At 40.0% G+C, this 16,350-nt stretch overlaps 1 protein-coding gene across 3 annotated transcripts in view; it reads left to right on the forward strand.

Moving 5' to 3' along the window:
• Window positions 1–16,350, forward strand: part of CDK6 (cyclin dependent kinase 6) — a 235,912-nt gene that overhangs the window by 162,201 nt on the left and 57,361 nt on the right. For all 3 annotated transcript variants that reach the window (XM_055272710.2, XM_063636345.1, XM_063636344.1), the window contains one exon: window positions 6,495–6,604. In XM_055272710.2, the coding sequence (XP_055128685.1) occupies window positions 6,495–6,604 (110 nt within the window). The remainder of the gene's footprint in view (window positions 1–6,494; window positions 6,605–16,350) is intronic.

The following is a 16,350-nucleotide window of genomic DNA, read 5'->3' on the forward strand; positions in this document are numbered from 1 at the left end:
TGCCCAGGCTGGTCTCCAACTCCGCCACTCAAGCAATTCTCCCGCCTTGGCCTCCCAAGGCGCTGGGATTACAGGCATGAGCCACCAAGACCAGCCCAAATTGCAGTTTAAAACAGTTTTTCGATATGATGGCCAACCCCGAACAGTGTCATTCTGTTCATTCCTGCAAATCAGGCAAAAAATGATACCTCTTTATTATAATGGGTTTCTTTCTATTTCTTTCCTTCCTTCCTTCCCTCCTTCCTTTATTTATTTATTTATTTATGTATTTATTTATTTATTTTGAGACGGAGTCTCACTCTGTCGCCCAGGCTGGAGTGCAGTGGTGCGATCTTGGCTCACTGCAAGTTCCGCCTCCCAGGTTCACGCCATTCTCCTGCCTCAGCCTCCTGAGTAGCTGGGACTGCAGATGCCCGCCACCACGCCTGGCTAATTTTTGTATTTTTAGTAGAGACAGGGTTTCACCGTGTTAGCCAGGATGGTCTCGATCTCCTCTCGTCATCCCCCTGCCTTGACCTCCCAAAGTGCTAGGATTACATACGTCAGCCACCGTGCCCAGCCTTCTTTCCTCCTTTCTTTAATGAGGTTATCTTTGATAGTTTTTTTCTTTGTGAATTGCCTTTTTATATCTTTCATGTATTTTTCTGTTGTATGGTTTTATTTCTTACAGATTTGCGCAAGTGCTTTAGGGAATATGGATGTGTATTCTTTGACTTTATATGTGTTTTCTCCCAGCCTTTATATATAGTGTTTTTTGCTGAAGAGGGTTTCAATTTTAAATAGCTGGATCTGTGACTCTGCATCTAAGGTTTCTAGATTTACAGTCATGCTGAAAAAGTCCTTCACGTCCCAAGGTCCTCTGCTGTTTTCTTTTAGTACATTTTTCTAGTCCTACTTCATACATTTAGATGTCCCATGAATTTTTTTTATATTTTATCTGTATGAAATTTTAAAAGAAATTTTATCTACATAAAGCAGAGATCAAACTTATTGTCTTCCAAATTAATGGCCACTTGTCTTGCTTTCAATTTCAAAAAATTTTTTATTTTTAGAGACGGGGTGTCCCTATGTTGCCCAAGTTGGACTCAAACTCCTGGGCTCAAGTGATCTCATTGCAGCCTCCTGAGTAGATGGGTCTAAATGCACTGGCCACCCACCTGGCTTGCTTTCAATTATCGAAGTATATTTTTTTTCAACTAAGTTGAAATTTGACCACCTATAAGGATTTTAAGCCCCATAAATATATCAGTCTCTTTCTGGACATTTTGTTTTCTTCATCTGTTAGCACCTACGATTTTATTTGCTACTTAACATGCCTTAGAGTATATTTTGGTATCAAAGAGAAAATGCCCCTTGTTCCTATTTCTCAAACTATTTTTGGCTCTTCTTAAGCATTATCCTAACAAAGGCTCTTTATTGTCAAATTTCTCCCCAAATCATCGGGCTATCCTAAATTTTTATGTTAATGCAGGGATGACTCTTATCTTTATAATATAGCCTTTTCCCATCTTAGCCATGTCTGTATCACCATTTATTTATTTTTACTTTATGTTCTTCAACAATAGTATATCATTTTCTTAATAGGGATCTTGTAAATTTCTTTTAATTCCTCAGTGTTTTACATTTTTTTGTTACTAGTATGAATGGGCTTCTTTTTCCATTTTATTTTGTGACTGAATTACTATGAATTGTGTATTTATTTTATGTCATATGTCTACCATAATCTCGATTTTTGTTATTTTGATAATATTTTTGTTACCATAAATTTTATTTACCAAAAACATAAGGCCAATGTGCATAAGGCAGAAACCCTCAGAAGTACAAAGAGATACTGGGGGAAGGAAAACAGAAACTTAACTCTCTTTTAGAGTTTGACAAATGAAGTATAGAAAAATATAAGTAAGGATTTATGTAAGACAAACTCTTATCAATAAAGAACTTTACAAAGAGAGTACTTTCATTACACTCCCAGAACAGAAACCAAGTATATACATCATTGTAAAGAAAACAACAATAAATCCTACCAAGTAGAAATTGTACAGATTATAGTCTCTGGTTGTAATTCAATAAAAGTAGAAATTCAGCCATTTAAAGATAGCCATAAATAACCTGACCATATGGACATCTTAAAACACTTTTCTAAATTAAAGATAAATTACACAGTATTTAAAGATGAGCAAAAATGAGAAAAGTTTATCTACAAATATGTAGTTAGCATTTTATTATTAATTAAAATTGAAAAGAAATGAGCTAAATTTTAACTCAAAAAAAAACCAACAACAACAAAGAAATTAGGAGGAGAAAATTTTAAAAGATAAAAATAGAAATCAACAAATTATAAAATAAAACAATAATCCTCCCAAAATGGAAATAAAATTATGTCAGGTTTTTTAAATAAATAATATGGCTAAACTTCTGACAAACCTGACAGATATAAAGAGAAAACAAAAATTTACAACATTAAGAAAATCAGTATAACCAAGGAAACAGATGAAATTAAAATGATTATAAGAAATGCTATGTTCAAATTTAAGTCAATACATTTTTAATTCTAGATTAAGGATGTTCGTAGGAAAATCCTTTATCATTACCCAAATTGGTTTCTAAAGAGGTTGAAAGCTGAGCAGACTAATTACCAAGAAGAAATTCAAAAGACCGTTAAAACACACTGCTAACAAAGATCCAGACAGCTCTATGAGCGAGATTGTTTGACCCTCAAGGAACTGATTATTCTTCTGTTATTTGTACTATTCCAGAATATAATAAAGATTGGAAGCTTGAATATCCCTGATAACAAAACATGAAAAATTAACACAATAAAGAAAACTACAGATCAGCCTCATTTATGAATATAAGTCAATATCCTAAATAGATACTAGCAAATAGAATTTCAGAGTGTCTTAAAAGAATAATACACAATCAGAAATTATTTATTCCAAGAAGGCAAGGATGCTACAATATTGGGAAATCTGTTAATGTAACTAATATGTCATTAATAAAATAAAGGCAAATGATTATATGGTCATTATTAATAGACATTTTAAAAAGCATTTGATAAAAATTCATTCTACATTTTGAGTGGTAACTAAATTTTAAAAGGAATAGACGGAATTTCCCTAACATATCAATATTGTTATTATGATTTTGACTGTCTATACATTTATTTATCATAATAGGTATAACTGACTAACGTGTTGAAAATGAAGACAGCCTTACTAAAGTTTTTTAGGATGGGTAATCAATCAGAAACCAGTTTCTTGCCGAGCACAGTGGCTCACACCTGTAATCCCAGCATTTTGGGAGGCCGGGGTGGGCAGATCACCTGAGGCCAGGAGTTCATGACCAACCTGGCCAACATGGTGAAACGCTATCTCTACAAAAAATACAAAAATATTAGCCCAGTGTGGTGGCGTGTGCCTGTAGTCCCAGCTACCTGGGAGGCTGAGACACGAGACTCGCTTCAGCCTGGAAGGCGGAGATTGCAGTGAGCCAAGATCGCACCATTGCATTCCAATCTGGGCAACAGAGCAAGACCCTGTCTAAAAAGAAAAATGAAAGAAATAATATTTTCCTTAGAACAGCTTAAAATAAGGCTGTATTCAGATTAAACTTTTCTTTTTATGTTGCTAGACTTTATTTTGAATTGAGGTAGAAAGATAAGTGTGTGCCCTCATGATATCTGTGTATTTCTGTCAACCACTCAAGTGGAACCTTACGGACAGTTTGCACCTGCAGTTTTGTTTACAGTGTGTCAGGGAAGCAAAGAAGTGTTCCTCCAGCTAGAAATATTAATAAAGCAGAAACAAGTCATGTAACGAAAACTAAACCCCAGTATTGGACACTCTGCTTAGCAAAAACAATACCTTCCCTTTTGGAAATGACTGGTCATTGAATTTTGCCCAGTTATCTTTCTAGGAATGATTGCCTTAAAGGATTAATTTGACAGGTGTTAAACCCTTATTGTTGTGTTTACAGTACTGTGATAGGCGTTTACAGATATAAACATAGATTAAGGCAGGGCCATGTCCTCAGGAACAAACCATATTATGAACTATGTTACAAGGTATGATTTTCAGATAGCAGCTGGTGCTGCATCAGGGTGGTGCTGGCATCTAGGCTAGGCCTTGTAGAATAGGTGAAATTTATGTATGTGGAGAGGAGAAAGAAGAGTTGCCCAGGCTAGGAAAATGATACAAACAAAAGCATGGAGACAAGAGCAATAGGATATGCTTGCATCATCTAGTGGTGTTCAATCATAGCCAAGGGTGAGGATTAGTTGAAGAACTTAAAAAAAAAAAAAAAAAGAAGAAAGGGCGAGGCGCAGTGGCTCACGCCTGTAATCTTATCACTTTGGGAGGCTGAGGCAGGCAGATTGCCTGAGCTCAGGAGTTCGAGACCAGCCTGGGCCACATGGTGAAATCCCGTCTCTACTAAAATACAAAAAAATTAGCCAGGTGTGGTGGCGTGCGCCTGTAGTGCCAGCTACTCAGGAGGCTGAGGCAGGAGAATTGCTTGAACCCGGGAGGCGGAGGTTGCAGTGAGCCAAGATCGTGCCACTGCACTCCAGCCTGGGCAACACAGCAAGACTCCATCTCAAAAAGAAAAAAAAAAGGAAGGAACAAAAGAGGAAAACTCCAACCCAAAAAGTTCAGCCCACAGAAAGTCTAATTCATTAGCACAAGATAAGACCTATATACCTATATACAAAACTTGACCCATGTGTGAATTCAAAGCAAAATATGTTAGATGAGCTATAGAGGGGGAACCTGTCAAGAATCTTTTTCCAATTTGATGTTGCCGTATAATCACCTAAAGACTTAAAATGGTCATTTTATTATCACTCATAATCTTGTCAGTTGACCGGACTCAGCTGGCAGTTCTGCTCTGTGTGACATTGTCTGGGACTGCAGTTATATGGGAGGTCAGTTGGCTTGAATGTCCAAGATGGCTTATTCGCAGGCTTTCAGCTGAGAGCTCAACTGGGGCTGTCAACTAGGGCATCTTCATGGGCTTCTCACAGCATGACAGCTGGGTTCCAAGAGGTAGCATCTCAAGAGAAAAGGCCTAGGCTCAGGCTTCTTATGACCTAACATTGGTAGTCTCAGACATTACTTCTACCATATTCTGTAGGTCAAGTAAGTCACTAAGGCCAACTCAGATTCAGTGGAAGATGAATAGAATCCATCCCTTGATACGAGCAACAGTGTGTGCAAATAAGGAGAGAAGGAAATTGATGGCAGCCGCCATTTATTGAGACTTGCTACTGCAATCTTAGCGCACCAAGTAATATAGCATCAAAATATATAAAGCAGTATCTTAGAAAATTTAGACAGACATCCATAATAATACAACTAGACAAAACAATAAGGATAAAAGGGATCTGAATAATATAAAATTCTGATGTAGTAGATTTATATTCTGAATTCCTTATCTGACAATAAAGAATACACCTCCCAGGTATCCATAGACTATCTGCCCGTTCCCCCACAAAAGGAATCACTTGAACCCCCTCTGTGACTCAAATCTGCAGCCTTAACATGGTATGCTTTCTTCAGCCCTCAACCTGGGAGGAAAAATTACAGTTGTGTTTGTTTCATCTATTACTATACGCTGCTCTGTATTAAATGAGTTTCTTGTCTTTTTGGAATCCCTTCCTCTGCCTGGCTTTTTCACACATGATATGAACAATTGTGTTACACATTCTCTCTTAAGTTCTTCCCCATTTTTTGCTTCTTTTCTGAAAAGAGCTGCGTGGAGAGGGGTTTTACTTTGATTCCCCAAGCTGTCATGTTAAGAGCAGTTTTGACATGTTCTGTAGACTTCAGGGACACCATCCAGCAGCCCTGGCACCATCTTCATATATATATGTGTGTGTGTGTGTGTGTGTGTGTGTGTGTATACAGCTTTTGGGGTACAAGTGGTTTTGGGTTACATGGATGAATTGTATAGTGATGAAGTCTGAGATTTTAGTGCCCCCATCACTCAAGTAGTGTACATTTTACCCAGTATGTAGTTTTTTCTCCTTCACTCCTTTCTCTACCCTCCCCCTTTCTGAGTCTCCAAAGTCCATTACACCACTCTGTATGCCATCATCTTCTAATTTGCCAATAATGCTGGCCTGGGGATTGAGCTGTAATTGTTGCCATCACCTGTTTTCTATGTGTTATTTTTTAAAGGCCCTTAAAGGGGGGAAAAAAAACAGTTTCTAAGTTTAAAAAAAATTTTTTTGGTCTTTGCTTTCTGAAACTCATGTTATTAGGCCATCCTACTTAGACACAGAGTCGGAGGTGGGAACCCAGTTTGTGGGGCTGATGTAATCTCCTGGCCTGTCAGTGATGAGTCCTATTTACCTATTGCTTCTAGCGCAGTGTCCTTATATGATTTGTAGGAGTTCTTTCCGAACTACATCTTGTCATTAAACCACCAGGTTTAGTGAGGAGTCTAAGCCAACAGCCACCTTCGTCAGTAACACTTGGATCCGCTTGCCATTGCAGGTCGTCACGCTGTGGTACAGAGCACCCGAAGTCTTGCTCCAGTCCAGCTACGCCACCCCCGTGGATCTCTGGAGTGTTGGCTGCATATTTGCAGAAATGTTTCGTAGAAAGTAAGAAATACGTTTTGTTTCACTCTGCTTTCCTTGAAAGGAGACTGTGGATCTTTGTGAATTTAAGTGGCAGCATGGCATTTCTGTCATTAGGGGTCATGATGGCCAGATCCATCTACCCCAGGCTACCACTTACAAGCCTGTCCTGAAACCGCCTTCTCAGTGCTTACAGTGTTGTTTTATATGACTGTAGCTTGCAGCTTCTGGAAACTCTGCCTGGGAAGGAACACCCCACTGTTCTTATAATTTACATTGTTTTACTGGTGATGATAGGACATGGTGAAAATAACACATATTTTCGCATTTTTTTAGTGAAGAAATATCCTCAAAGTGGACTTTATCCGTAGGAGGAGAACCAAGGCTGTTTTTTTAATGGAATTTCGATAGTGAGAATAGTTGAAAAAAACAATATTTAGGCTGAAAAAGAATAGGCAATGGGGATGTCAGTGCTACTTTGGAGCACTTTAAATGCTGCCGTGTACAGGAGAGATTAGACATATTCAGGTACTATAGAGGACAGAAACAAGACCAAGGATACAGAAATTACAAAAAGAAAGATTTTTGTTAAAAGGGGTAGAAATCTAATGATTAGACAGTTATCTGAAGAGTGGATTGGGGTTTGTGAGAATAGTGAGTTTTCGTTGTGTGTCTAAGAAGAGGCTGGACCTCCACACACTGGTGATGGTTCAGTAGCATTTATAGGGTTGATGCGTAGGCTAGATACCCTCCAAGTTCCCTCTGAGAGAGCATGTGATTCGTTTGTTTGATTTTCAGGTCACAAGAAATAGCCAAATAGTATAATAAAGATCTGCCAGGAAAATAATCCATACGTGGGTACTAAGTTCAGCCTAGTCTAAATTAAACAGAGAACCTAATCATAATCTAATCTTTTTTTCTTTTCTATTTTTATTTCCATGGGAAAAGGTGAGTTAGGAAACAGTATATTCCCATTGTATCTTTAAAATGTAGCTCCATGATAGCTCACAAGGAAAAGAAGTGGTCAGCCATTGCTTGCTTGTTGTTTGGTTGGTTTTAACCAAACAAAGTTTTGTGCATGTAACAAATTTTTGGAACTATTGCTAGTACGCAGCAAGTTCATCTGTGGCTCATAGGATGGGAGATCCTCGCAAGGAGATCAGAGTAAACAGATGTTTAATGCAGCCGTACCATGTGCCAAGCATAGTGTCAAACCTCTTCTTTTATGCTACGTTTCTTAGTCCTACCAATAAGAACAAACTGAGATGGAATGGTACATTTATTTGTCTAACATTAGGCAGCTAAGAAGTAGCAGGAGTATGAGTCCAAAGGAAGCTTGCAAGTTCTATTCCGGCGTTGCTTTTTTCCCAAGGAGGGGAGGGAAAAAGTAATATTGAAATCAGCTGCAGTGTTTGCCAAACAGGCTAAATTAGTGATTTTGAAAGTGTGGTCCCTGGACCAGGAACCTCAGCATCACCAGGCACCTTGCTGGAAATGCGAATTCGCAGGCCCCACCCCAGACCTACTGGTTCAGAAGTTCTTGGGCTGGGAGCCAGCAACCTGTGTTTTAACAAGTCCTCTGATCCTAATACAGCCTCCAGGATAAGAACCCCTGGGTTGGATGACAATATGACCAGGGATGGGCAGTCTTTAAAAGTCTGGCTCCCAGGCCTCTCCCTTGAGATTCTGATTCATTACTGGGCTGAGGCCAGGAATTCTTATTTTTAAAAGTACCTTCAGCAATTCTTTTCATCCAACAAGTGTGGAAGACATTGGGTTAAAGGCTTATGGTTAGAACCAAGAATAATTTACTGTCAATAGAGCAGAGTAGGAGTTAAGACAGTCATTCTACTTCATCCCAGGAATAACTCAGTACAGCCAAGAGTTGATTACAGAAATGCTTATTGGAATTATCTTTATGTGTCTAGAATAGTCTCAACTGTAAAGACAGAGTCCTTCAACAATTACAGACTTGGATACTAGTCATGATTGATGCTAAAAGTCAATTTTTTTAAGATGTTAAAGGAAAGATATAATTTGATATATGTAGAATTAAGTTTCACTACTAAGGAATTTGCTGTATAAGTATAGGCAATCTCCATTTATGGAACAAATTTTATTTTAAAGCGTTAAAAGCATTTTCCACTGAAGTGATAAGTGGTCACTGGATTCCAAGCCTAGCTTGCAGAATCCTCTATGACCTGGAACATATGCGAAACACCCGTTGTACTAATTCATCAAAATTTTTTCTTCTATGGGAAAATTCATTCTATGTTCCAATCCAAGACTAGAGGAATACTTATCTCTCCATCTCAGCATTGGGACTGAGAAGTAGGACTCAGACATTGGAAGCTCAGGGGAGGGCTCCTTTGATGATAGTGGCAACAGTCTGCTTCAGTTTGCTGGAAAAGTGACACATTGGGTAGAGATCCTTTGGCACTTCAAATGTGCACATAAGAAAATACCCTTTCTCCAGAAGCCTTGCACAAAGTTGAGAAATAATTGCTTGAAGGAGGAAGCAGTATCAGAAACCAGGTCCATATGCCTTTAAGGCTGAAAGGATAGTGAATCCAGGCCAATCATACCATCCCTCCTAGGGTGGGTACCCTGTGTCCTTGGTATTTCCTATGATACCCCCCAGATATCCACGTGTCCTGCTTCTTATGCCAGATGAGTTCTGGGGTCCATCACCAGCTTGACCTGGTTCTGACTTGACTCCTGATTCACTATTGACCCAATTGAGACTTCACAAGCCATAGGCTCTTAAAGCAGACTCATTCATTGCTTTAGGCTAATCCTAAATCAGGGAATCCTAGCATTTTTTATTTTTTGTAGAGATGAAGGTCTCACTATGCTGCCCTGGTTGGTCTTGAACTTCTAAACTCGGTACCCACTTGATGCTAAGGCAGTAGTTACCAAATTTTGTCCTTTCTTTATCACCTTCGTTGTTTTTGCCATATTCTTATGGAACTGGTACTATTATTTACTTAGGTTTTTTTTACTACTCTCTATCAGTTTACTTTTTTATTTAGCCTCATCCTAAGCAAAAGTACAGTCATGTGTTGCTTAACGACGGGGTTATGTTCTGAGAAATGCATTGTTAGACAGTTTTGTCATTTTGCGAACATTGTAGAATGTACTTACATAAACCTAGATGGTATAGCCTACTACACACCTAGGTTATATGGTATAGCTTATTGCTCTTAGGCTGCCAATCTGTATGACATATTATTGTACTGACTACCGTAGGCAATTGTAACACAATGGTAAGTATTTGTGTATCTAAACATAGAAAAGATACAGTAGAAATATGGTATAAAAGATTAAAAATGATATACCTATATAGAATGCTTATCATGAATAAGGCTTGCAGGACTGGAAGTTGCTCTGGGTGAGTCAGTGAGTTAGTGGTAAGTGAATTGAAGGCCTAGGATGTTAACTGTACACTACTGTAGACTTTATAAACACTGTACACTTAGGCTACACTAAATTTATCTAAAAATATTTTTCTTTCTTCAATAATAACTTAACCTTGGCTTACTGTAACATTTTTGCTTTATAAACTTTTTAAATTTTTTGGCCGGGTGCAGTGGCTCACGCCTGTAATCCCAGCACTTTGGGAGGCTGAAGCAGATGGATTGCTTGAGCTCAGGAGTTCGAGACCAGCCTGGGTAACATGGCGAAACCCTGTCTCTACAAAAAAGACAAAAATTAGCCAGACATGGTGGTGCGTGCCTGTAGTTCCAGTTACTTGGAAGACTGAGTTGGGAGGATCACTGGAGCCCATGAGAGGCAGAAGTTGCAGTGAGCCATGATCACACCACTGCACTCCAGCCTGGGCAACAGAAGGAGGCCCTGTCTCAAAAAAAAAAAAAAAACTTTTTAAATTTTTTAACTTTTTGATTCTTTTGTAATAACACATCTTAAAACACAAGCAAGCCAGATGCAGTGGCTCACTGTAACCCAACACTTTGGGAAACCAAGGCAGGAGGATCACTTGAGTTTAGAAGTTTAAGACCAACCAGGGCAGCATAGTGAGACCCCCATCTCTGCAAAAAATAAAAAATTAGCTGAGCATGGTAGCACACATCTGTAGTACTAGCTACTCAGGAGGCTGAGGTGGGAGGATCACTGGAGCCCAGGAGTTCAAGATTACAGTGAGCTAGGATCATGCCACTACACCCTAGCCTAGATAACCTTGTGTCTAAAAAATTAAATAAATAAACACAAACACATTGTACATCTATACAAAATCTTTTCTTTATATCCTCATTCTATAAGCTTTTTTATTTTTAAATTTTTTATTTTTTTACTTTTTAAACTTTTTTGTTAAAAACTAAGAAACACACAGATCACCCCAGACCTACACAGAATCAGGATGGTTAATATCACTATCTTGCCCGTCCACTTCTTGTCCCACTGGGAGGGCTTCAGGGGCAATAACATGCATGGAACTGTCATCCCCTATGATAACAATGCCTTCTAGGATACCTCGTGAAGGGCCTGGCTGAGACTGTTGTACAGTTAACTCTCTTTTTATAAGTAGTAGTACGCTCTAAAATAATGATAAAAGTATAATATATTAAATACATCAACCAGTAACATAGTCTTGTATTAGCAAATATTATGTACTATATATAATTATATGTGCTATACTTTAATATGACTGGCAGCTCAGTAGGTTGTTTACACCAGCATCACCACAGACATGTGAGGTGAGTAATGCGCTGCACTGCAATAACGTTAAGATGGCTAGGAGATAGGAATCATTCAGCTTCATTATAATCTTTTAGGACCACCCTCACATATGTGGTTCATTCATTTTTGACCAAAGCGTTATTATGAGGGTCATGGCTGTATATAAAAATCAGAGATTTGACCAGTTATTTATTTGTCTGATACACATTAGAATAAATATATAACCATTAAAACTATTAAGAAAGTTCATGCATGTTCATCCCCTAAATCATCTCACATGTCACCAACAGTAATATGTCACATGTTGGAAACCCTATAACAAGTGTTCCATTCAGTCTACAATTAACTTATGGAGTGACTGTTGTATGCCAGGCCCACTTCTAGAGGGGTGACTTAAATCCTAGTAGAGAAAAAATTCATTGCCTGCACTATTAGTTAATTAACCAGAGCTGGGATAAATGCTGTGAAGAAGTGTAGAGTACTGTGAGTGGGTATAATGACAAGTCTGTTTTTGGAGAGGGAAGATTGCTCAGTGGAAGGCCAGCAGTTGGGATTAACCTTCTTTACAGGTCACATCCTAGTTGTTTATTTAAAATCTTTGAGGAATAGTCATTTATGTGTCAGCCAGGCTCACCATCCTCCATAACCTAGGGAGAAGAAGCAAAGGGAGTTACCGTTTGTCATGTGACAGGCCCATGCCTTGGCGGCTGGGGGTTGGGGGCACCTTCATGTGCATTATCTGCTTAAACCCCTATTCTGAAGACTTCTTTCCAGAGCTTACAGATAATGAACTAGAGCCTTCCACAAGGAGGGTGAATAACTTGCCCATGGGCATACAACAATCAGATGACAGAGCCAAGACCCCATGTCTGCCTGACTCCATCGCCTTTGATTTTTCTACTCTGCTGGGTTTCTGCCATTACTGTTGTTTGATCTACTAGGCCATATTTTTTTCTGGAATGATTTGTGTATTACTATGATATAGCAGCAATGATATTTTAGAGTGGTCAAGAAGCAAATCACACATGTATTTAATAGCTTTGATTTAGAATCTGTCCTGTATTGGAAAGGTTGTCCAATTCTCTGTCATATTATTAAGAGGTGCATGTTTTTTATTCAAAAATGAAATACCTAGGAAATATAAACTCAGTAAAGAGAGTCATAGGGCAGATGGTTGACAAAGAGCCAGAGAGTTTAAATATCATCTGTCACTGTCATCTGGGTTGAATAACTGCCCACACTGGCCCACAGAAGCATTCTACAAAATGGGTAACAGCTACATTTTTTATCTTTCTCCTTTAATTCTTCATCCAGAGTAACCCATCGTTACTCCACATTGAATTGTATTTTAATACTAAAAAAAAATTGTTATGAATTCGGTTAGTGGACAACTAGTCAGCTTAAAGGATGAGATTGGATGGATGGATGGATGGATGGATGGATGGATGGATGGATGGATGATTGGATGGTTGTGATAGATTGATTTTTAACTATATAGCAAAATAAATTCACAGTGTTAACTCCCCAGGTATCTATTGGTTGCCTTGTGATCCTAGTTAGAACTATTATCTGTAGTTTGAAAGTTATGGGGTTTTCCAGGTTACAGCAAAGTCATAAGATGCACATTTAGAAAATAAAACATGTGGCCAGGCACGGTGACTCACGCCTGTAATCCCAGCACTTTGGGAGCCCAAGGCAGGCGGATCACGAGGTCAGGAGATCAAGACTATCCTGGCTAATACAGTGAAAACCCATCTGTATTAAAAATACAAAAAATTAGCTGAGCGGGGTGGCATGCACCTGTAGTCCCACCTACTCGGGAGGCTGAGGCAGGAGAATCACTTGGAGGCAGGAGAATCGCTTGATCCCAGGAGGTGGAGGTTGCAGTGAGCTGAGATCGTGCCACTGCACTCCAGCCTGGGCGACAGAGCAAGACTCAGTCTCAAAAAAAAAAAAAGAAAGAAAAAAGAAAATAAAACATGATTCTTTGAATATGAAGATTGTGGCATGCAGATAGTAATTCTTAGAAGTTCCGAGTTGCCAGCCCTGCCAGTCCCTAGCTAAGAAATGCCAAATGTCACCAGGAAGAATATAACAAATAGAGTCACTGTTAGAAGGAAACAAACAAGGCTTCGTGATTGGTCATATATTGCCTCTCGTCTGGTGGCGTCTCTAGGCTTGTCGTCATTGATTTCTATGAATTAAACACCAGTAGCTGAGAAACTGACAGTGAAACTGTCCTTTGTGGGTCAGTGGTCAGTAAGCAAATGTCTTTAAAATGTCACTGACTGCCTTGCCAATTTTCCCATTGGTTACTGTGTTGGTGACTCCCCATAGTTGAGCACCCACCCTAGTGACATCCAGGAAATGAGGTCCTTCACAAGCTGACCTGAACACCGAGGTGCCAGAAGGCACGCCCTAGCCTGTGAGAAGAAACCCATCATTTCAGGTTAGGTCAAAACACGTACATGGAAACCAGAGCACTTTAGACTTTCAGATTTCTTACCTTTTCTTGGATATTTTCCTAGACTCTCTTTTTTTTTTTTCTTCCTTTAAAGAACCAACCAAATGGGAAGATCTCTTTTTTATTATTATTATTTGGTTTTTTTTGAGACAGAGTCTCACTGTGTCGCCCAGGCTGGAGTGCAGTGGCGCGATCTCAGCTCACTGCAAGTTCCACCTCCCGGGTTCATGCCATTCTCCTGCCTCAGCCTCCTGAGTAGCTGGGACTACAGTTGCCCGCCCCCACACCCGGCTAATTTTTTGTATTTTTAGTAGAGACGGGGTTTCACCGTGGTCTTGATCTCCTGACCTCGTGATCCGCCCACCTCAGCCTCCCAAAGTGTTGGGATTACAGGCCTGAGCCACCACGCCTGGCTGGGAAGAAATCTCTAAAAAGCATTTTTATGAGTGAGGAAATATCCAAGATGGTACCCAGGAAAAGGTCCAGTTTTGGTTGAGTAATGCAAACAAGGTAGTTCTAAGTAAGAACAAATTAATACTTTTGTAATGTTATTTATACTGATTTTTTAAATTCTTTTTTTTTTTTTTGGAGACAGAGTCTTGCTCTGTTGCCCAGGTTGGAGTGAAGTGGCGCAATCTCAGCTCACTGCAACCTCCGCCTCCTGGGTTCAAGCAATTCTCCTGCCTCAGCCTCCTGAGTAGCTGGGACTACAGGCGCACGCCGCCACGCCCAGCTAATTTTTTGTATTTTAGTCGATACGGGGTTTCACTGTTGTTGCCTAGGCTGGTCTCGAACTCCTGAGCTCAGGCAGTCCGCCCACCTTGGCCTCCCAAAGTACTAGGATTACAGGCGTGAGGCACCGTGCCTGGCCTGATTTTTTAAATTCTTGTTGTGTATTTTAACATGAATTTGAAAAATGTATTTGTTTTCATGACATATATTGAGAAGCCACCACCAGACCTGGTCTTTCCCTGTGGGGGCATCTCTTGGTCCTCCACCTTCCCACTCCAGGGCACCTCCATTCTCATATCGTAGGTCTGCCTGTTCTGTGGTCTTTACCACAAACCAGATTTTATCTGCTTAGTTTTCTTCTAACCATTCTATCACATATCATATACCACTCTACCCTTCTTCCCTCTTACTTCCCAAGCCATTGCTTCCCCCTTACTAACAACTGCTGGTTTATTACTTCCTCCCATGTTCCCATCCCTGTTCCTAGCCCCCAATACCTCCCCTCGCCGACTCTCTCCTTCTATTACTCCTTTCAGATCTGACTCTTGGAATCCTTGTCACATAGGAAGAAGTTCCTTTCTTCCCCAAACTTTTAGTCACAGTCTTCTTCAAGGTAAATAAAACCAGGCCTGTTTCTGTAGGTGCTCTTTCCCCTCAAGAAGGGAATTGCAGTGTCTTTAGCTATCTGCTTCTTGGGGGCACAATTCTGCCAAAGCCTCCCAACTTCTCTTTGCAATCCTCTTACACTCCTGTCTCCCCAGTCCTAATGGCATGACCTGGAGATTTTCAGGACCCATGATTTTCAAGCAAAGAGTCACTACAGAGTAAGAGTAGATGTTACTGACAGAAGTGTTTTGCACATACGTGGAGACAGAGCAGTTTGAGGGTCTTGATTGACTCAGCAGCTGCATCACTCAGCTTGCACTCTCCCTGTCCCCCAGCCTATATGCAAGCATTTAGTGACCCCCGTGAGAATTAATGTTTTCTTCTCCCTTGTCATGGCACTGTACATTAGGGGCTTCATCATCCAAATGTTCCACCACTGAAAAGAAAGCTCTACTTAGAGACAGAAATAAGAGCAACTAGAGCACACGTGCTTGTTTAACACTTGCACCTAGGCTTTTGGTGGGCATGTTTCCTCCCCTCCAGCTCCCCTCCTTTGGTCTGATACCCACTTCCATGCTAGGATTCCCTTCTCTTCCCATCCCCATGATCCTTAAGCCCCAACCTACTTCCACACTCCCAACCCAACATTCAGCCCCATCTCCAGTTAATTAAGATGAGTGAAGCCCTCAAAGTGAGCTCCTTTTCTCTTTCAGTTCAAAAATCTCTCTTTATCTTCACCTTCTGCTTCCTTCCATCCAGTTTCTGAGAAGGATGCATTCTCCCTGCTTACAAGGCAAATCTCCCTTAACCCTTGCTCTTGTTCCTACCCTGCTTCTAGGTTCTCACTTCATCCATCATCCCTTTCTGACTTGCCTCATAAGAGTCAAATCATGCCCTTGGCTCTCCATTCGGGAAAAGATTCTCATTCTCCTTTGTATTCCCTCAGTCTTTCTCCTTCCCTTCATGCCCAGACTTCTTGAAAGAATAGCGTCTCTACATGTAGCCTCCACTTCTTCTTCACTTGCTCATTTCTTCATCCCTTCCAATCATAAAAATAATAGATAACATTTATTGCACACTTACTGTGAGCCAAGCTCTGTACAGTTGACCCTTGAACAACATAGGTTGGAACTACACAGGTCCATTTATATACAGATTATTTTCAGTAAAAGTTACAGCAAGTAACTTTTACTTGTGCCTGCCTCTCCTATCTCCCTTTCCACCACTTCCACCTCTTCCACCTCTGCCACCCATGAGACAAGACCCACCC

Source organism: Symphalangus syndactylus, chromosome 3, assembly GCF_028878055.3.
Source record: "Symphalangus syndactylus isolate Jambi chromosome 3, NHGRI_mSymSyn1-v2.1_pri, whole genome shotgun sequence".
NCBI classification, from domain to species: domain Eukaryota; kingdom Metazoa; phylum Chordata; class Mammalia; order Primates; family Hylobatidae; genus Symphalangus; species Symphalangus syndactylus.